Here is a 22,982-nt window from a genome sequence, read left to right as displayed (position 1 = left end):
ATCAGGATTAGGGATTATGCTCACTCTCCACGTGGGGTGAGCACCCCAAGGGTGTAGTCACCCGAAGGTTAGTAGCCCATTGGCTACGGACCTCGAAACCCCTAAAACATCCTACAGTATTTAGGGAGCAGCCCTGAACCAAGAAGACAGACCAGAAGTAACTACAAGAAAAAAAAGGACCGAACAGCCGTGCAGAAGCTAGCAAGAGGAAGACGCCCACTGACGTGGCCCCAGCCCTACCGGCCTGTCTCCACCTCGAACCTGCTCCTGCGAAATCCCGGTGTGTCCAGCAGCCAGCAACCTCGAAAACCCCGGAGGACCGGCCTGCCTTCAACCACAAAGACTGTCTCCCGTGAACACCAGATTTGTTCACCTGCAACCTCTGGGCTCCGACCGGACACCATGATTCCGCAAAACTCTGCACTCGCCGTCCATGGCTCGAGCGGGCAAACACCATGAGGAGGTCCACCCCCCCCCCCCCCGGCGATCCTAACCAGAGATCCGGCAACCCCTGACCTGCCTCAAACCTTCAGCCGATGCCTGCAGACTTAATCCGGAAGGTCCCCTCAACTGCGACCAGGAGCTGGAAGGAAGATCTGACACCAAAAGGCACCCCTGCACCAGACGCCCCACGTCCTTGGGTGGCCAAACCCACGGTGCCTCACCAACTCCTAACTTCCCTCGAGAAGCCCGGAGCTAAAGTCAAGAAGCTTTGAACCCACAACCAAGTGGCATGCTCGTCAGCTGCCACCAACCGAACGCCCCCTATCCCCCCCCCATTGGATAACACTGGGCCTCAGCACTCTGCATCCGGCTGCCCTAGTGCTGCTGAGGGTGTAACAAGTAAGCATCCTTGACCCTGGGGACCTCGGAGTCTGCCCCCAGAACCTCAGCTCCCACTACCAAATACTTACCTTAACCCCTTCGATGCTTCCCCAACCTCCCGAGGTCAATTTGCATTTTCATTGCAATGCCGATCGCGCACATGGCGCGCTAACGCAATTGCAATGAAACTGAAATGAGCGAAGAGGCACAAGTACCCGCGACAGGCAAGGGCCCAAAACAATTTTTTGATAGGCAATTTTGATGTCGTCTCAATACGTTTTGGGCCCTTGCCTGTTGCGGGTAATTGGGCCTCCTTTTCAACTAGTTTTCAATTTTTCCTATACTTAACTGTTAGTTTCTATGAAGAAACCTTGAAGGATCTACACAAACGACCCCTTGCTGAAGTCAAAATTTTGTCTACTTTTTAAAAATGTATAGCTCTCCGGGATCCATTATTGCTTTCATACCCATGTCTATCATTAACTGGAAGGAGGTTGAAAGCACAAAAAATTGCTAAAATAGGCTATGTCCCAGAAAAATGTCAAAACTACACATTTTTGGTTTTCCGACAAAAGTCTGCTTGTCCCTGAAAGCTGGCGATTTCAGCCACACAGCCCCTTTTTTGATACCATTTGCAGGGGAAAAAAACAGATGCTTTCCACCATAGGATAACAAACTGTTTTTCTTGGAAAAGTTTTTAAGTGTGGAGTTTGAAAACCTAAGTAAATCCTTTAAAATTGTACTATTTAACAAAAACGATTTTACTTACCCGTTTAAAGGAAATACCCCAGAGTAGTATCCAGGTATACTACTCAGTGTAAGAAAAGTAATCTCAAAAGTAATTTACCTGTAATCTTACTGAAATTCCTATACAAAGTATATTGTAGGAAAGCAGCTCTGTATATACTGTTCCCAAATAGGTACAGTGTGTACAGAGTCGACAGTCCCCAGAGATTTGGCAGAGGCTAAAGTTAGATCTAACCTTACTCTCTAAAGGGGTAGCTTGGTCGAGCAGTAAGGCAGTATCAGAGGACAGTGTAAAGCATTTGTTGTACACACTCAGTCAGCAAATGGTCTCACACACTCAAAAACTGAACTCTAGGCCAATGGGTTGTATAAAAAAAAATATATATGGTTGTTTTATTTTAGAACAGACAATAGGTATCAAAATATACTTTCTCAGAATGAGATACTTTAGTTAAATACTTTGCAATAGGCAATTGACTTTTGCAGGTAATAGTTACAGTTTGTTGCAATAGGCAACATAATGTCAAACACAATAATACATTGAGCTCAATGGAAATTTTAAGTTGTATGCAATTGATTACATTCAGGATTACTTTTCTAACTCCAGGACTGGATCCTAGATTCAGTCCTGGGACAATTCTTGGAAACGAGTAAATTCGTTTTAGTTACTGTTGTGATTTTTAAGCAATATTTTGCTATTTTAAAAGTTAACAAACTTTTTCTAATCAAATTACCAATGTTATCCTATGGAAGGAAATTCATTTAGCAGGTAATTGGGGTTATGGTTACTTTTTCTAGGTCAGTGTTGGATCCTAGATCCATCACTAATGTACCACCTGTAAGCAGTTGAGAAACTGCATTTAAGTTATACAGGCGACTTTCAAGGAATATTTATAAGTTTGCAAAATCGACACTTAGAAGAAATTTCACAGAAAAACAGTCAATGGTTTCCTATGGAAGAAAATTCAAGTTACGGGTAAAGTATGTTCTCGTTACTTTTGTAATCTTCACATTTGGTACGATTTTTAAAGAATATTTGTAGTTTGCAAAAATCGACACAGAACAAATTTGACAGAAAAACAGTCAATGGTTTCCTATGGGAGAAAATTGAGTTAGTGGTAAGTACGGTCATAAGCACTTTTCAGGGTCAGCGCTGTTATCCTATGGGAGGCAGGGGGCCCTTGGTTGGTGGCAACTTACTAGCAGGCCACGCAGCTGTGGGAGCTGGGCTCCTGGTCACTTGCTCAGGGCAAATGGGGAAGTAGGTAGGAGTAGAAGTTGCACTGCCAGGGCCACACAGGCGGCTGGGTGCTTTTGAACCTTCGGGCGCTCAATGGATTGCTATGGAGAAGCTCAAGGACGAACAAAGGCCGCAAGCTCGGGGATGAAGATTCTTCAGGTGCCACCACCACTTCGAGAGGTAAGTTGGGTAGTTGGAGGATAGGTAGGTACCCAGGAGTCGGGCACAGGGGGCCGCAGGGCGCCGGGGTGCCTTTTGGTGTTGGTAAATCTTACCCTCCATTGATCGAGGTTGGGGGGGGGGGTCCCTGGTTCTGAGGCTGCAGGAGCGTTGAGGTGGGTCCTCGGGTGCCGGATTCGGGGTCACAGTCGCCAGGGGGGGGTGAGGGGGGGGGGGGAACGTACTCGGTGTCTTTGTCCACTGCGGCACAGGCCAGGCTTGGCGGGTGCAGTGTGTGCAGGGTTCGCGGTTCCGGGCCGATGCCAGGGGTTAGATACTTGCTTTGAGCAGAGCCACTGCTCGTGGGAGTCCCAGGTGCTCAGAGTCACAAGTTAGCCGGGTCCTCCGCGGTTTGTGTGGTTGCTGGCCACAGGAGGTGCCGGGATTTAGCAGGAGCAGGTTCAAGGGTCGACAGGCCAGTAGGGCTGGGGCCAAAGCAGTTGGTGTCTGCCTCTTCTTAGCAGCTGCACGGCAGGTCTTCTATCTTCTTGATCTTCTTTGCTGTTTTAGAATCTGGAATTTGAGGAAGGAAGGTTCAGGGTGTCCCTAAATACTAAATTTAGGGGCGTTACAGGTAGGTAAAGGGCAGGGACCACTGGGTCCCTGTCCTGGGGTGGGTACACCCCCTATCCTGCCACTCTCCTGTGGGAGGGCGGGCAGTGGCCTAGTCCTGATTGGGTAGGGCTCCCCATCTTCAAGATGGCGAGGGCCCGGAGATGTGCTTCACCTCGCCTCCCCCCACATGAGGGGTGGGGTTGGCAGGGCTGGCACATCCCCTGTACTTACTTGGAGTTTCCGGCCAGTCATCCCGCCAGAGTGGGGGTCAGAACTGCTGGGGCCAGTTGCTGAGTACAGCAAGTGGCCTGGAGAAGCTCACAAAGGCGGCATGTCTTTGAAGCTTCCCCCTGCCCATCCTGGGGGAGGAGACCTAGCAGCTCGCCCAGGCTGTGCATTGTTGCAGGCCCAGGAGAGCGGGGGCTCTCCACCCAGAGGTCCAGCAACAGGTCTGCTTTGGGGCAGCCTAGGCAGCCTCTCAGACAAGACGTGGATTGTAGGTTAGGTTTCAGGGGGCATCTCTAAGATGGCCTCTGTAGTGCATTTTACATTAAATCCCACACTGGCACCAGTGCGGGTTTAATGTGCTGAGAAGTTTGATACCAAACTTCTCAGCCTTCAGTGTTGCCATCATGGTGCTGTAGAGTTCCTGTTTGACGAGCTCCCAACACCATATACTCTTAAATGGCAGCACTGCACACAGTGCCCAGGAATGGACCTGGGTACTGTAGGGGCACAGGGCTCATGCTCCTGTACCCACACCACTGGCATAGGGCACCCAGCTAGAGGGGTGGCTGATATATGCCAGGGCAGTGTAGGTTGTGGGCAGGGCACACAGGGATGTGTGCCATGTCGACTCTGTTTTGTCTTGTACCCACTCAGCCTGCAAGGGCAGTGTGTTTGTGTTAGGGTACACGGGGTGGCACAATAAGTGCTGCAGCCCTTAGAGGCCTTCCCTGGACACAAGGCCCTGGGTACCTAGGGTACCATTTACCAGGGGCCGACATGTGGCCAGGGTTTGCCAATTTGGGTTTTTAGGGAGGGAACATAGGCCCTGGGCACCTGATTGGCAGGAGTCCAGGGCACACCCAGTCAAAAGTACATTTAGCAATTCAGCATAAAGTGGGGGCATACCATGCAATAAAGATGGCACTTTCTCACACATATGTACAGTATTTACAAAGAATTGCATTTCTCAGAGAATCAATACTGCAAGTCAAAACAGTGAATTTACGATTGCAATCCAAACTGTGTTACAAACTATATATTTACTGCAAAGTAATTATCACTTACCTGTGCCTGGCTTGTTTGGTTCTAGGAAATAAAATAAAGAATATTTTTTTTTTTTTAAACTATTGGTCTGAAGTTCAGTCTTTGAGTGTGAATTCATTTGCTGACTGGAGTGCGTACAACAACTGCTTAACACTGTCCTCTGATACTGCCTTACTGCTCGGCCACACTACCACAAATGGAGAGTGAGGTGCTATCTAACTTTACCTCTGCCTACCTTTGGGGTTCCACTGGACTGTGCACACTATACCTCACTTTGGTAAAGTATATACAGAGCCAGCTTCCTACACCATCTTGGTCAGGAGTGGCTGCAATAAGTAAACATACACAACCCCCCCCACACACACCCCAAGCAGGATTAATGACCTGCAGTCGGAGTGCCAACAGAAGCCAGAGTCTGCCCGTGAGCAGCATTTAGCCGGCTTATACGGAACCAGACACACACTTCTGTTGAGGCAAGTGGTTGCCGCACGGTCAGCAGCAGGTGTTACAGCAGGGGTCGAGTTCTTGGCCCCTGCTGGGGAACATTGATTGTTTTAGTGTGGGGGTGCATACAAAAAGCAAAATAAAGTGTGAAACAATCTTGAGGGGAGAAACAATATATTGACCTCGCATATCGAGGAAGGGAACTGTACACCGTGCCTACCAATCCAATTTTGAGGTCTTAATAAATATGGGTGGGAAGCTCGGCAGTTCCTGGTTTATTTATGCATGTGACCGTTGCCGATTCGGACTGAAATGCTGTGTATAGATAGCATGTAGTTTTGAATGTCATATGACATGGGTTGCAGAGCGACGACATGTCCTTTCAGTATATGTTTTCCCCATCAGGGTGAGTGCCTTTATGAGTGTACCATAAACAACTCATTGTATTCAACATTTTCAAGTTGTGTATAGGCATTAGGCTAGTAATTAGGCAATTGTTGGGATTTACATGCTAGGATCCGACACTAGTCCTAGATATTTAAACCAGAGTTCCTGGCGTACTATAAATAACAATCAATGTACTAGACTTACTGCCCTTGTGTAATGTATTGTTGAAACAATAGTAGTGAAACCATTCAGACAATGAAATTCTACCAACTCATGGAGGTGAAGGGCAGCAAGCTGCCTTTTAGGTCTATTAATCATGTGTCACACACGAGAGGTTTTAAGTGCATTAATTATGGTGTTCGTTTTATTGAAAGAGGCCGGAACCGCGGCAGAAACACGTTCAGGATGGCGTACAGTGTTTGAATAAAATGTGTGATGGGTCGGCCCTGTTTATATTGGAGCAGGTTTTTGGAGAATATGTATTGTTTTTACTATAGTTTTATTAGGGAAGTAAACTCCCACCACCTCTTTTTTTTTTTTATTACTGATGCACATGCTTTACCCTAAAAAAAACGATCACGTCTATTTTAAACACTCCTAAACCCCAAGAAATATAAAACCCAGCAAACCTTTCCCATTCGAAACCCCTAGCAACCCATATTTACACAAAGATATCCTAACCGTAGATCCTACAGAGTGCATTATATAGAACACACATACACACACCAGTAGGTAGTTCTAGTTGGAACCTAGTTTCCATAGACGAAGCGTTTTTAGTTTTGCTAGCAAATTTGGCGCTGTTTGACGAATCTTCACAAAACGTTCAATACTTGGAATAAAATAGTTTACATAAATCAGACAAATTCATTCAAAGGATAAACACACCAACAGGTTTAGTTTTCTTTTAATTAAAAAAGAATGCCTATTGTTCTGGGTATCTTAAAAGGTTTTAAAACTATTCTTCAGTTTTGGTAGTATTTTTTTGACCTCCCTACGGATCTCTGAAAACAGTTTATTCCATTATTAGGACAGATTGGTACAACACAAATGCATAATGTAAGTCATCAGCAGAAGTAGTGGGTTGAAAGACAAAATATCAGACCGTATAAAGAGAAATAAAGTGTTTGGGATTGTTCTGTACTAGGAGCGCTGTCATGAAATAACTGCTGTTTTGCCACAAGGGCTATGGTAAATAAGAATTTGCAGGGATTAATAAAAACAATTTAACGACAAAGCAGTGAGTTATTTTATGCTGTTTAAGTTACAATTAAATATGAAAGTTTTTTTAATGCATTTGACAATATACAGACCATCAATTGGGGGTGCCAATACTATATGGATAAAGTTTTTACCTATTGTACCAGAATAGAGTAATCAACAACTGAAAGTGACCAGCTAATGTTTGGCAACGCATTTACCCATGCATGGCACCAAGCAGACGCTTTATTTGGTTACTGTTAATCAACATGAGCTAGAAACTATGTTGGCGAAATTAGCAAATTAAGTGCAACAAATCAATATTTATGCAGAAAAAAATCCGCTGGCACAGAACTGTATAATTCCAGTGCCCATAGACATACCAGGCTAGCCAGACTGAGGGGGAATGACAAGCACATAGATATTCGAGGGAAGCTATGTTGGTGCCTGGGGGGAGGAGGTGGGGGGGTTGAACCAGCCCCCATTGGGAGTAGCTTACCATTTGGTAGTGGTGGACCCAATGTACTCAAATCCTGACCAAACACAAATTTTGTTAATAGTGGACCTCCCTGCGCATTACTGTAAGGTCGGATTGTGACCAATCTATTAACCCATGACGGCTAGAAGGGGAAACACTGAAGCACACATTCTTCTGGTGGTTTACACATAGGAAGGTGAAGTGTAAGTCATAGCTTTCTCTCTTAGTCTCTGCTGTAGGACGACTCCAAACAAGCCTAGCAGGCCGAAGCACATCAGCCCGATTGATAGACCTGTAGAATATAGGTCTAGCGTCACCGCGCCACTTCGGCAAAACCTAAAGGACCACCAGCAGGTTTACCAAACTGATCAGCACAGAGTGAAGGGAGAGGATTTGAGAGGAAAATCAAATCAACACCTGCATCAACTATCTTCATGTGTACCAAATGAAGCCCACAAGCCCCGTAAAGGCAGTTACACATCTCGAGTTGAGAATAACAGAAAAGAATCTGAAGTACCACGTTCGGGTACACCTCAGTTTGGAATTATACTTTTTTTTTTTTTAAAGCAAACTTAAAATAACTCAAAATAAACCCAAGTCGTATTATCTACAATAACTGACAAACTGATGTGGATTTTCGAACTAGTTTTAGGAGTCAAATAAAATGTTCCACTTTTCAGTATTCCAATTTCAGTATTATGAGAAGGTTAATACAAGTCAAATGGCAACTTAAAGGTTAGTCTTTGAACACAAAATCCCCACCTGCTGCGATGCATGGAGCTAGGAGCTATTACACTTACACTTCTGCAGCAGCTCTGCTCGAAGGGTGGCACTTTTCGGTTTTCTTTTCAGCTGGAAGTGTTTCACGGCGGGCGTGAGAGGTCCAGCAAGCGTCGTCAACGCATTTTTGTTCAAATACTGGCACTCCAATGGCAGCATGGCCGATGCCTCGCATTCACTGACTGCAGGAAGACAAGAGCGAATGGTTATACATTCCATGGTTATTAATGATGCTCAGCACACATTGCAACTGGAAGTCCCTGTTTTAGCCTCCCAGATCGTCCAAACCTCGACGACGCTGTTTACTGAGTAGTCCAAACTTTAGAAATTATTTCGGCGACTGAGACCAAAATACGGTTTGTTTTACCAGATAATTTCTTGTCGCAAGGTCACGACTTTCCCTGTCCTGGAACGTTCGGTTTTAATTAGTCAGGAGTGTGAGTCCATTTGGTTCGATGAAAATAGAGTTAAGCTCGCAGAATTAAATAATTTAAAGAATGCCCACACTGCAGAAGTGCTGTCCTGGTGACAGGGAGGCCTGTGAAGCCCAACGGCTGTGCGGGTGTATTTTTGGTTTTACATTCAAAGGTCGGTTATTTGTTGTTGTGCTGTCAGGAAACGCCGTCAACTCCAATTCTAATGTCCCCTTTAGTGGAGAGACTCAATTACAGCTGCACAGAATGATGCAATCACAAGAAAAGCCTTAGATGATGTAACGCCAAGCAACCCGAGGCACTCAGTGATCCAATTCAGACACTTCTACAAATGCAGTATTTAAGATAAGGATCACAAAATTATGTTGTTTAAACGGTAAAGTGCAACTAGGAAGCAGTTCGGGATAAATCAGAATAAGTAACACCCCAAGTGGTTGGTCGAGACCATGCTTCAAGATTTGGTTTAGAAGACTATATACGCACAAAACGAGCAGTAGTAAAGCCAGTAGGTCTGCTTATTTTTTTAACTGAAAGTAATTTTTCACTGATTAGCGTGTTTGTATGTCTGTGTTTGAGTGGAAGGGGGGAGTTTGAAAGTGATAATCAGTTAATAGTTAGATGGGTGAGTGAGTGCATGGATGGACCAGTTATACAAATCTTGTAGGCTGCGAACTCCGAGCAGTAACATGGCTTATGAAAATGCGAAGAATTACCAATATGCCAGTGCAAACATTACACCGGAACTGGAAACCAGTGTGGCAAGAGCACCAACAACATCTATTGAAAAAAATGACTTTGTACTAGTGCAAGCATTACATTGGTGTAGGCACCACTGTTCGACAATGCCAACAGTATGACAAGAATTTGACATGGTGCCGGGGCGTGTTCTCAACACTAGTTAGATACCCTTGCTGAAGAAGCAGCGCGGAAAACAAACTGATGCAATGAAGTCTGTTGCGAATGCAACACATTCTGCTGCCCTTCATGGTTACTCAGCTTTCCACTCAAACCACTTGGGCTGAGATCCAGCTGCTACTGTCAGGCGTTCTAGAGAAATGGCAAGTTAAATCCAAGCAAGCCAGAAAGGGAGTGTGTATGATGCTCCTTGGCAGCTACTCCCTCACCCACCGACAACAAGCACAGCACAAATATAACCATAGGGGCTGGAAGTAGGGGTGCTGCAGCACCTCCAAAAATAGCCATGCTGGAGTTTTAAAGGCGCATGAGCATTAAAGATGCCTTTACATTTTGTTTGTATGTGGTCACATTGGCTATGCATTCAAAGACAGAGGTCAATCGCCAGTCTAGACTTCTGATAAATTGCTGCTTATTCTTTTAATATGGAAGCTGGTCTTTACTTTTCTTTTTCTAACTGCAAAGTAGCAGGATTTTGTAGAGTGAAATATATGCCAATTTTACTGGTGTAATAGGAAAGGGTGCAGGATGCCATTTTCTTCGACACAACACAGGTTAAATACCTATAAATGACCTGTACAAATATTTCAAAATATGTTTTACTGAGCAAACTATACAGCACACTAACGAAGTGTGGAAAATGGATTTCAATAAATATTTGTAATTAGCACATCACCAACTAAAGTGTCTTTCTTTTGATCCTATTAAAAATGTAGTTTCCATCACACTTCAGAATTGGAAAGAAGTGCTTTATTGTGCTTTGCCAACTGTTTGTTTTATGTAGCGAGAAGTAGACCCGAAGGTATCAGAGTGCTTTACATGAGCGCCAGTTGCGTCACAGACGGACACATTTATGTTTTGTTAGGCAAGGGAGATTAAGTGATCTGCCCAGAATGACAGGATGTTGAGACCCGACCAGCAATTGGTCAATATTGAACAGCATTCAAAAAACCATCCTGCTTGGCTTAATGCTGCGTTACTGCTTGGTTTCTAGATTGCCAAGTCTCTTGTCTCAGACTGCTCATTCACCATTTTTTTTATTTTTTTTATTTTTCTTGTACCCTTTCAGGACAAGCTTACTCCCTGCACCTCACTATGAAACCCTTCACCTGAAAATTGTGTTTACCATCTTATGAAAACCACTGCTATTGTGGCATCAAATACTAGTGGTGTTTGGCAGGCACACTCCTGGTCTAGAAACTGTCGGCAAGCAAACACATACTCCATTCACCCTGGTAATGTAGCACTCACTTTGCTTTCAGAGTTGTGCAGCTTGCTCATTCATCTGGAGTCTACCTACAAGACCATCATCCCCTCCTAGAATTAACAAGTTTTACTGTCAAAGCAAAAAGCTTACTAAGATCTGTAATCATTCTAAAAGGAGTCCTTCAGTTTAGCAACCATCATGCATTTGGTTAAGACTACTTCGAAAGCAATATTGGATGCATCAGAAATGTTTAATTATGTGACTAATTTCATTATATTAGTGAACACAGGCATGGCAGTTCTTAATGAAGGGCTGGAAATGTGCCTTTGTGAAGAGCACACTGCCAGACACTCAGCCGTGTGTACCAGAGAAAATTTGGGAATTGAGGCGTAGCCAGCAATGCCTGGTATTCAGGAATGGGTGCTGTAATGGACAAGGACAACAGGTGGCTTCTGTTTTGCCCGTGGATGGTACAGGCGGTGTAGGTAAAATATGAAGACAATCATTTGTATACAATGGTTAAAATTTGGTAGATGGCTAATTTACAGAGAAGTGTTCTTTTAACGACATTAGCCTCGAGACACTATAAACATACCACTTAACATGGGGCAAGAGGTTTCCTAAAGCATTCTAGCAGAATATATCAAAAGATGTACCACACATGGGAGCAAAAATGTATGCCAATGGGTTATGAACGGTTACTTCTGAACCCTTTCTTTCCAGTATGTTTGCGGCAAGTGTGTGCAGCTCTCACTCTGACTGCTCTGTTACAATAGACAGATTTACAGACTTGCAGCTTCTTGTCAACAGTGAGCCATGTCTCCAAGCAAGCTTCCTAAAACTGGGAGACTGGATGGGAGCAATACCCCAGGCCCGCTTTTGCAGTGTCCATCTCGGGAAAAGGTAGTTTAGCAGTCCTTGCAAATTGGCAACCCTGGCTGAAGAGGAGCTTTGGGACCATTGAGAATGTACTCAAAAATAGTGCCCCAACATAGAATTGTACTTCCCAGCATGTCATGCACTTCCTTGCAGTTTGTAGACCTCGGAATCCATCAAGGATTACGGAGTATAACTACCCTCATGACTCACGGTGTCTCTGCTAGAAGTAATACTATGTTGCTGCAGCCAAGACCTTTGTGTGAGATACAAGATTTTCTTTGTTCAAAACTGCTACTTCCCTTTGGAGTGGTTTGAAAGACATTTGGAACACAAATATATTCTGAAAGAATAATTTTGAACATTCAACTTGAACATTTAAGGCAATAATATTGTTGCTTATCATGGCGTGCCTATTTGAGGTTTAAACAGATAACTGATAAAACCACAACAAAGGGGAAGCCGCCCTAAACACCAACACCTGCACATCCAAAGAAAATGCTTTTCTCCCCCTTTCGTTACGTCTGCGTTTGGTTTTCTTGGATTAAAAGTGCAGGTTCAGAAGCATATTTTCAGGTCAGGTCCAAGTATATTATCCACTGCAGAGAACCTGGGAGTTTAAAAATCACACTTCATCTTTCGGCAATGTTTCTTTTTGTCCCAGATTAGTGAAATGGCTGGCTAATAGGAATGGACCAATATGTGCTATCCCATTTTGCCATAGAATGGGTAAAACCTTTTGATACATCTGACCTCTTCACTCACAAGTCGCATGTCAACTGCCAAACACTCAAGGCTATAAACATTCAGTACAAAGTGTAGTGACTGGTATCTTTGAAAAGTGAATTGACACTATGTGCATGAGACAGTGGTGAAAACATAACAGAAGACCTTCCACATACCAAGCAGCATTTCAACAAACTCAGATGCAAGGTGTCTTATCAGATGCGACACGTTAAGTTGATCTTGGTTTTTCAGCCAACTGCAATAGTTTTGAACCGATGCTTACAATATTAAAAGCACAATTTCAAATCCCTAAACTACAATGTGATGTTAAAGATTCCGGACTAACCAAGTGAGACACTTGGCAGCGATAAATATCCATGCAATAACACTACTTTCGGGGGGCGGAGCTTGGCTCGCGACGAAGATGGCTGCTTGAGCCTCGGGCTCCTGACAGTTGAATACTGATCCTGCAATAATCCTGCCATATGCCGCTTGTAGCCGAATTGTGTGAGGCGACCTGAGCACCGGGATCGGTGAGCGGCCTGGCGCTGCAAGTCTGGAACCCAGGGACACTGTTGATGCAGAGAAATCACCAGCGGAGTACGGGGTAGCGACAGGCCGCTGATCTCCGAGCGGTAGTAGGCGCTGAGGTGGAGCGACGTCGCAGTGCGTGCGGCACGGCAGCCGAAGACTACACGGCCCTTCTCACCTCCCCACCGTAGCGGCCCAGACGTGAGCGGATCGGCAGACGCGGTATTGGCGGTGACAGCGGGAGCGCTGCTACGGACCGCTGGCAATCGGGGGAGTCAGCCCTGGAAAGTATCAGCGCATACATCCTTTAAACTGCAACTAACGAGGAGGGCCCCCCGCCACAGGTACCTCTGCTTCACCCACCCTTCACGCGTGTGGCAGCCAGAGCCGTACGCGACGCAGAAGAGCGCCGCAGTGCAGGATAACGGGCGCATTAGCGAAGCGCAACAAGGTACAGTGGGTCGCTGCGACACCTCGAAAAAGCCTGGCGAGCTGGGACAGTGCTTGACGCTGCCAGGTTGATCGACGATAGGAGGGACGCTACCTTCAGCTGCCATGAGTAGCCCCATTGCGGGTGTGGCAAGCATGGCCCCAGTGATGTATGTAATGGCGGCGAGGCGAGGTTGGGCAGTAACTAATTGAGCAGGTACCAGGCTGACCGGACTGGTTGGCTACATATTGCAGATGCGACGACAACAGAAATAGTGGGGCGGAATCTCCTGAGCCACCCAGCACCGCCGCAAGGTGTGGGGCATAACAACAAAGTACAGTAAGAGGGCACCGATTGCAGTGGCGGGCAGGTGCACTGGTGCACGGGGTACGGAGCGCTGCCCGACACTAGGCACTGGAGTTGTGGTGTGGCTGTAGTCACGACGCAAAGTCCCTTGACACAAGGCTATTGCAGGAGAAGAGTAGGCGGGAGCCTACACCACGAAGTACGCGCTAGAATAAGACGACCCTTATAGGAGGAGGCGCGAAATACGGAGCAGACCTGAATAGTGGCTGGGATGCAGTGGGTCGCAAAGCAGAAGCCGGGTTCTTACTGCGTCTGAGAGGCGCCTGGAGGCGGCGAGGTACCTGCTCCGAGTCCCAGCAGAGAGATGAGTGGGGGGCCTTCGAGATGGGGGGCTCCCTAGGGTGCAGCTCTACTAGCCTGGATGCTCAACTGCACGTGGTGCATTGGTCACAGATGGAACCTGGGATGAAGAGGTGCGAGGCCTGGGAGTGCGGTGGGCAGTAGCAGGCAAAGCAACATAGGAGGAGACCAGTCAACGACGCTGCAAACACGCGCCGTGCGGCGACTCGGGACCGACGGCCTGGGAAGTCTGTTCCTGGTGAGGTGTCCTCATGAAAACCAGAACTATTTGGCGCCGTTGTGGGAAGTTGGTACCGCTGTGTGTGACGCCAAGCTGCAGCAGTATACATGATGGGCAAGTCGGACAGGACTCAGTCGAAACTAACATTTGAGCAGAAGCGCTCTAAAACCCAGGACCCTGTTGAGGGGGCAGAAAGTAGCACAACCCCGCCGCCGGATGAAGGGCAGGATATCCGGAGCTTGTTGCTCTCCATGGAGAAGGGATTGCAGAGTGGCATCACCTCCTTGGGCGCAAAGATTGATGCTCTTTCATACAGAATGGATCGGATGGGGGAGCGGTTAGACAAACATGCAGAGCAACTGGACCAGTCGGAGCAACGGCTTACAGGAGTCGAGGAAGCGCAGACTTTGCTGGATACAGACCATAAAAAGCTTGGACATATAATGCAGGTGCTGCAGGATAAAACCGAGGACCTTGAGGCCCGTTCACGTCGCTGCAACTTGCGGATCATGGGCCTGCCGGAGACAACGCCAACCCGTAGAATGGAGAGCTTTGTGGAGACGCTGCTGGTCGAGTTACTTGGTGCGGAAGTGTTCTCAAATACGTTTGTGGTGGAGAGAGCGCACAGGTCCCTGGGCCCTCGGCCCCTTCCGGGTGCAACTCCGCGGCCAATCATAGCGAAACTATTGAACTACCAGGACAGGGATGCGGCTCTTCGCGTGGCAAGGGAGAAACAGACGCTGGCATATGAAGGGTCGACCATCTCACTCTATCCGGATTTTACTGCCAGAGTGCAGGAAGCCCGTCAGCAGTTTATCCCACTAAAGAAGCAGTTGCGGGAGCTGGGACTGGATTACGCGATGCTGTATCCTGCCAAGTTGCGAGTGAACAGGCAGGGGAGAACCCACATCTTCATAGATCCAAAGGCACTGCAGAAGGCGCTGAAAGACTAAAGAGCAGAAGCGGAGCCCAGAGAGAGTTGCAGGAAGAAGCTGCGGAGGGAGCGCTGGAGCAATAAGACAGAGTCTGCTTAGACGACAAGCATGTGTTGAAGTTTTCTAATCTCTATAGGACTATGGGTGTGGGGGTGGAGGGGAAAATATGTAGCTGTTGTCAAATGGACAGTCACTGAAATATTGACATACAGATTGCCAATAAGTAGGCAAGCTACCATATAGGTGGTAGTCTAAAGAGTGTAGGCTGGCAAACAGGTTTCGGCCTCAGCGGAGGCCCCAGTACGCAATGGGTATAGCGTGCACTCTAGTAGGGCACACAACTCGGGGACGCGGGTCGCGCATTGATGCATGCAGGGTTTACTTCTGACTTAGCGGTGGGGCATAGATTTGAAATCTGCGCTCGGAGGTCATGACCGGGTACAAGGTGACATCTCTTTACAGATTGAGTACGGAGCGACCTCCGCCCACGAGTGCAAAACACAACTTTGGGGGTTAACTTGTTTGGGGAGGGTAGCGGGAGGTGTGAAAAGTCCCTAAATGGGATGCGGCATGGCCGAGTTGTGGGTGGTCTGCTGTGGGTGGGTGGCTGTTTGGGTGGGTGGGGGGGGGGGGGGGGGTGGGGGGGGGGGGAAGATCTCAGTTTTCTATTCAGAGGTCAGTCTGGCAGGTCAAATTGTCGCACATTTTCCACTACAGATGTCATATGCAGTACTGCGAGAGATACGTAAAGCGTAACAGACAGGATGGTAATGACTAGTAAAACCACTTTCCGGGGACCGTTGAACTCCATAAGAGTGGTGACCTGGAATGTCAGAGGCCTGAATGATCACCGGAAACTACGTAAAGTGTTACACTTCCTAACTGGGCACACCATTGACATAGCCTTTCTACAGGAGACGCACCTCCCAAACCAGAGCCCAATGCTGCATACTAGAGGATTGATGGCAAATGTTAATGCGGCCGGCTTTACAACACGCGCCAGGGAAGTAATGACCTGGATTAATCCTAGGTCGGACTACAAGGTACAATTGCTGACGGCGGATTGCGGGGGTAGGTTTGGGCTCTCGCGCTGTCAGGGTAGGGGTCTCTACTTACTATTGGTTAATGTTTACGGCCCAAACTACGATTGCCCGGAGTTCTACACCTCGCTAGCCAATATAGTGAGTGATAGTGGAGTGCCTCAAATCTTGTGGGGAGGAGATTTTAATATGGTTAGGAACCCGTGCCTAGACAGATCGGGAGGTCTGACCAGAACGCCGGCGTCGGCAGTTAAAATAATAGATAGGGCAATGATCAGTATGGCACTTATGGATGTGTGGAGAACGCTTAATCCTACGGAGGGGGGCTTTACGCACTACTCCGCTTACTATAACCTACACACGCGAAGCGATTACTGGCTTGTATCAACGTCTCTTATGTCACAGGTGCGTTCGTGCCAGGTTCTGCCGCGTACCCTATCAGATCGTTCTCCTATATTGCTGGTTCTATCCACACCCAGGAAGACCATACCTCCATTTACATGGCGGCTTCCCCCATACTCTCTACTGGACCCAATCTTTAAAGACGAGATGGCGGAAGCGATAACGACGTTTTTTGACACCAATATTGGTTCTGTGGATAGTTTCCAAACGGTTTGGGAAGCGTTCAAGGTATACATCAGAGGGGTGGCCATTACCAAGCACTCCGGGGTGCTTCGAGATAACCGACAGACTGTCGAATCTGGAGCGCAAATTGGGGGCATTGGAGAGCAGGCAGCAGTCAGGTATGGAAGAGGGTACTACAGAAGAGTTGAAGACACTGTTAGCAGAATATCATGAGGCAGCAGACAACGAAGTGCAGCATTTAGGGAAATATGCCACAGCCAGTGTGTATGGAGAGAGCGACAGGCCTGGCTCAGTACTGGCTAATATACTAAAAGCCCGGAGGGGTAAAACCACCATTACCAAGATCAGATCGGAAAGAGGGGGGGGGGGGGGGGGGGGGGGGGGGGGGATACTACTCACGGAGGAGGCAGACATTGCCGATTGCTTCAAGTCGTATTATTCAACCCTCTACGCTTCACGACAGACCAATATGGACGGAGAAATACAGGACTACCTGGAACACATTCAGTTACCTTTCCTAACTAATTCGCATAGGGAATTCCTGGCCCTTCCCATAGAGAAGGACGAAATCCTGGAGGCATTGGCCGGTATGAAGGCGAATAGTGCACCAGGTGCGGATGGCCTCACGGTCACTTTCTACAAAACCTTCATACACCTATTGCTCCCACATATGTCGGCGCTGTTTGATATGTGTGTTACGGACCAAATGCCACAGTCAATGCGAGAGGCCATTCTGGTGGCTATCCCCAAACCAGGTAAGACCCTGGAGGAGTGCAGCTCTTTTCGTCCGCTTTCCTTGCTCAACGTGGATACTAAGCTATTTGCGAAAGTCTTGGCCACGCGCCTGGCTCTGCTCACTCCGGAGCTGGTCGCTCCGGAGCAGGCAGGGTTTGTGCCCGGTAGAAACCTCACTTACAATTTGCGGACGGTGTTTGGCACTATGCAGCATGTACGGCGGGATTCTAAGGCGCTCGCTGTCTTCCTGGACATGGAGAAGGAATTCGACTCAGTCGAATGGTCTTTCATGCGACAGGTTTTGACTAAAATGGGATTGGGTCCGGTCTTTTTGCAGATGATTGGGGTGCTATATAAAAGGCACCTACTGCGAGGATACGGCTGGGTGACCCGATCACGGACGCTATCCCTATCTCCAGGGGAACGCGTCAGGGCTGCCCCTTATCGCCAATACTGTACGCCCTGATTGCAGAGCCCTTGGCGTGCGCTCTCCGGGAATATCACAGCCTTAGAGGAGTGAGTATTCCTACCTACAAGATAGTGGTCTCCACGTACGCAGATGACACCCTGCTTTATGTCCGAGACCCTGAGAATAACTTGTCACCGGTATTGCGGGAGGTGGTGCACTTTGGGGTGCTTTCTGGACTGAAGGTCAATTGGTCTAAGTCCATCGCCTTTCCGTTGACCCCGTCCACTACCCCATTCGAGATGGAATATCCGCTTCAGTGGTCGGACGACTCAGTCAGCTACCTTGGGATAAGGTTGCATATGAACTCCGAAATAGTTCTCAGAGAGAACTATGGCAGGGTGGTTGATAAACTAGAAGATGACGTGGAAATCTAGATCGGGCTACCTTTGTCACTGGTTGGTAGGATATCAATAATGAAGATAGTTGTGCTGCCTAGATTTCTATTCTTGTTTACTAATGTCCCTATGGTGTTGCCGCGCGCCTTTTTCGCTAGGCTTAATAAATCCTTGTTGCGGCCTGCGTGGGCGGGCAAGCAGGCCCGTGTTAGCTGGCGAGTGCCGACATTGCCTTATCATATGGGAGGCCTGGGGCCACCTGATTTGGAGCTGTATTACAGGGTAGCACAGGGAGCTCAGGCGCATAGTTGGATTCATGGTGAGGAATCAGTCCCATATCTTAAGCTACAGAGATTGTTTGCCGATCCTCTCCCACTCCCGGCAGTAATCTTCGAGCCGGTTGACTGCAGAACGGGATTTTTAGACTCCCTCAACTCAACTAGACATGCCTGGAATAACATATTGCAGCAAACGGCGGGGGCATTATTATACTCCCCGGCAATGCCATTAGACTGGGCGGTCTGGCTGTCCCCTTGCAGGGATCGCGGGCCCTCCGAGCACTAGGAATTCACACGGCGGGGGAGCTGTTCACAGACTGCATCGCTAAAACATGGGACGAAGTGGCTGCCATGGTAGAGGTTCCTACTCTACTACAGCGCTTTCAGTTTCACAGGGTGAGGGGCATGGCGGCAGCATCTAGGGGAAGACATGGTTGAACCCCCTGAGGTTTTGGAATTATCGTATCTCATCAAAACTAAATGTCCTCGTAAGTTAATATCCAAACTATATAGCATAGTGATGTCACAGAGAACTCAATACACCAAGGCCAGATTAGCCTGGCAAAGGGACCTAGACATTGTGATAGATGATGCCATGTGGGCGTATTGCTGTGCTGGCACGTGTCGAATATCACTGCATGACAAACAGACTGATTCATTTTAAATATGTCAATAGAGTCTATTATACGCCAGAAAGACTGCACAGGTCTGGCCTATGGGAGGGGTAGACTTGTGATAGATGCGGCCACCCAACGGAAGACTTCATCCACTTAGCGTGGGATTGTCCTGGTGTTTACAAATTCTGGGACGCCATCTTTCAGAAGATAGGGGAGATGGTGGAACTGGATCTTACTCCAGACCCAGCAGTGGCACTGCTGGGCTACTCTAGAGGGCTACCGAAGGCAGCGCGTAAACTGGTGGACATGGGATTGATGATGGCAAAGCGTAGAATAGCAATATGGTGGATGCGGGGGCCCTTACCCACAGTGGCGCAATGGACACGCGACGTGCTCTACTGCTGCACGCAATCAGAGAATTTTAGTGAACTTCTCCCACCACGGAGTAGGCCAAAGAACTTCTGGGGACTATACACAGATTATCTTAGAAGGGGTGGAGAGGCTGTGGAGACCGGGACAAACAACGAGACGGACCCTGGCACTGCTGCTCCCTGAGGAGATTGGGGGTCAGTCTCTAAGATCGACGGGCCTCATAGACAGAGGGGTAGGAGAGATACAGGATCAGAGGGGGACTGGTGGAAGGGGGGACATAATGGCCATTAACTGACAAACACCTGTCTGATATGGGAAAAACGGAGTGTAGTATCTTCTGAATGGAGACTTAACAACTGGGTAGTGAGTACGAGTACAGCTCTCAGGACAGTGACTAGACGCCTGAAAGGTTACGGGGAGGGCGTTGGTTTAATTGTTTAGTTTAAAAAGAAAATTAAGTATTCCCATATGGGAAGTGAATAAGGGATTTGACATACAATAATGTATTAGTAAAATGTATTGCACTACAAATGCTGGACACAGCGATGCCCGGCCTCCGGGATGTGGGATAAGCTGCGATGTGATGTTCCTTTTAGGGTGAATGCAGCCGGCCTTCGGGTTGTAGGCGCACTGCTGTGTATGTCACCATGTGTTATCAGATACAAAATAAATTTAAATTAAAAAAACAAACACTACTTTCATATAGCCAGACCAAGAGTGCAGAAATACAGCGGAGAGCATGCTGAAAGCATCAGGTTTCAGGTGCTTTATAATGTCCATCTACAAATTAGTTTGGTGTAAATCAAAATTTAGAACATTACATAAGGTACTGCGTCTACAAAGTCATAATATTTAATAAAGAGAAGGTGAATGATTTCCCTAAGCCCAAACTGTCTAGGAACCGGCTTATTAAAAACAATTGACTAACACTTTTTTACTACTAAATCTTGTAAGACAGGGAACTTTTCGATGGGTAGTTTATGGTACAAAAGAGAGGGCAGCCCCCGGCCCCGCCCAAGTAAGATGGTAACTTAAGTGAAATTTTCATTGACACTGGCCAAATTTGGCACACAGTTGAAGCAGAGATCAGTGACTAATTCCTGGTGGTGCTGTGATTGAAAACAGTGACACCGAAAAAACAAAGAAAATGCAGAGGAGCTCATGTCAATCAGGCCATTCAATCTCCAAGGCAAACATTGATGCGAATATCGAAAGGACAAGTGATTGTATGAGACAACACGAAGGCGGTTGAAGCCCAGATACTCGTCTGGGGAGCCGGTGCAAGACCAAACTGGGTGCAATGCACCAAGTAGAACACCTGACCCGGAAAGCAGGCTGTGTTGCTCTCTATCACAGACCACATGTGGATGCTTGCAACATCCTGGGAAGATCGCAGTATTAAAGACAGTATAGAGGATCCCAAGGCAGGAGAGGCAAAACAGTGAGGAACTGGCTATTACACAGCTCGTCCACAGTGAAGAGCGGTGGTGGACAACATTTGAAAGGAGGACAGAAATGAGGCAAGGAGAAAGCATGAGTAAACACCACAGAAGCAGTACTAGCTAATCACTTGGACGTTAAAACCAAGACGACAAGGGGGCACACACGTTAGAATCAGAGAGTGAAACAAGTTAAAGGAGAAGGGAAGAAGAGGGGCTAAATTCACACTTGGTTGAATACTACTCTTTGTAAGGAAATGAGATAGAAGCTAGTAAAACAGCCAAAGGGGAAAATAATCCACCACAATCAGAGGGCATATAAAGAGGAGAAACCTGAGCCAAGTAACACTAGAAGACATATCGCAAACTCAGACGTCCCGGACTGGCAAAAAAGTTGACAAACGAAAGAGGGCCAAAAAAATCCATCCTAAAGGCAAATAAAAGGAACAAGTGAACCCAAGGGAGTAATCCGATTGACTATATACCCCCAAAAAAGCATCATAATTAGTGGAATAAAACAACTTAGCAAATAACAGCTAACCAACCAGTGGACTTATGAAGTGGGAAAGAAAGGAGGAAAACAGAGCAGAATAAATGAGAAAACACTCTGTATCAGGGGAGACCACAAAAACTATAAACAAACCATCATACCAAATAGGGTGACACAGAGTAAGACATGGCGATATTATTATGAGAAAGGGTGTTCACAAGGCAAAAATAATCACTTGGTGGGAACCGTTGACAAGACACAGGGAGAGTCTACAAAATGCTTTGTGGAGGCCCTAAATCAGTTATCAGACCAGAGAATCTTTCCAGCAGCTTCGAAGCTGATAGAACTCTGCATGTCCCATGATCCTTGCCCGACAGAGGACTACACCGGTTCTGAATTTCCAGAATCAAGACACAATCTTAAAAGAGTCCAGGCTTCACAGACCCACCCTATTTGAAAACACAGATTATGCGGTTCCTAGACTATACTCAAGCACTCCAGGGAAAATAAGATCCTTTGACATGCCTAAAGAAGAAATACACAAAAGTGACAATGTAAATGACACTATTCCCTGCAAAACTTTGCATTATGCCAGATGGAAAATCCTAGCTCCTCACAAATCCAAGAGCAGTCTGGGACTGGCTAGACGGCCGGAGGAAATGCATGCAACATCATAAAAGTCTAGAGGAGCAGAAGCCTAACCAACAGAGAAGAACAGAGGTGGAACACACTGGCGTGTGTGAGAAAAACAGGATTATATTGGGTTATGTGACCAGATCAGAAAATACATAAAAGGCAACAGAAGACACTATAAAACCACCACAAGGCTCTTCCCAAAGCTACAAACCCTTGTGGAATGAACGCAGACTGGAGGATAATAGCACTAAATAAATCTTTGCAGATACAGCTGCTCCATTTGGAGCATCAGAACAAAAACCCTAAAGAAGCCCTTGGACATGGAACAACCATGACCAATTGCAAATACGAGTGCACCAAACCCAACCTGATAGCAATATAGTTCCCTTAAAGTTCATTCCACAGAAAGGTGAGAAGGGGCAGTGAGCAATTTGTCATTAGAACCACTAGAAAGACCATTCCCCAAGGTAAGCAACTTGTTCTTCCGATGACTACATTTAACCACAGATCTCACCTTTTGAATAGACTGTAAAGCAGAACCTGCAAAAGATAGAGGGTCTGAGCAGTGGGTTTACTCTATGAACTCCTGCAGGACAGAGTGGGCGATAGGGCACTTCTTGCGAACTAGAGACTAGACACTAAAGCCTGGTGAAGATGGGAAGAAACATTCATTTAACAGCCTGGGAGATGTACAACTCCAGCAATCCCCTAACCAAAGCTGTAGTGATTTTCTTGGTTCTGGTGCACAGACTATCTGGAGGTTTCTTTTTAGCCAGGCATTTTCACGCACAGGACAATCCACCAGGACATGGTCTGCTTCTGAACTGCCCTTCTCTTAGTCCTGTCAAAACCAACGAAAAGCTGATCATTCATTGGTACCACTTAGATCAGTCAATATACTC

At 46.9% G+C, this 22,982-nt stretch overlaps 1 protein-coding gene across 2 annotated transcripts in view; it reads right to left on the bottom strand.

Moving 5' to 3' along the window:
• Positions 1-22,982, bottom strand: part of NELFA (negative elongation factor complex member A) — a 305,468-nt gene that overhangs the window by 208,577 nt on the left and 73,909 nt on the right. For both annotated transcript variants that reach the window (XM_085642556.1, XM_085642557.1), the window contains one exon: positions 8,165-8,326. In XM_085642556.1, the coding sequence (XP_085498682.1) occupies positions 8,165-8,326 (162 nt within the window). The remainder of the gene's footprint in view (positions 1-8,164; positions 8,327-22,982) is intronic.

This window comes from Triturus cristatus, chromosome 2_2 (assembly GCF_964204655.1).
Source record: "Triturus cristatus chromosome 2_2, aTriCri1.1, whole genome shotgun sequence".
Classification (NCBI taxonomy): domain Eukaryota; kingdom Metazoa; phylum Chordata; class Amphibia; order Caudata; family Salamandridae; genus Triturus; species Triturus cristatus.
The sequence above is the reverse complement of the archived record's forward strand: the minus strand, read 5'-3'. Positions and strand labels throughout refer to the sequence as shown.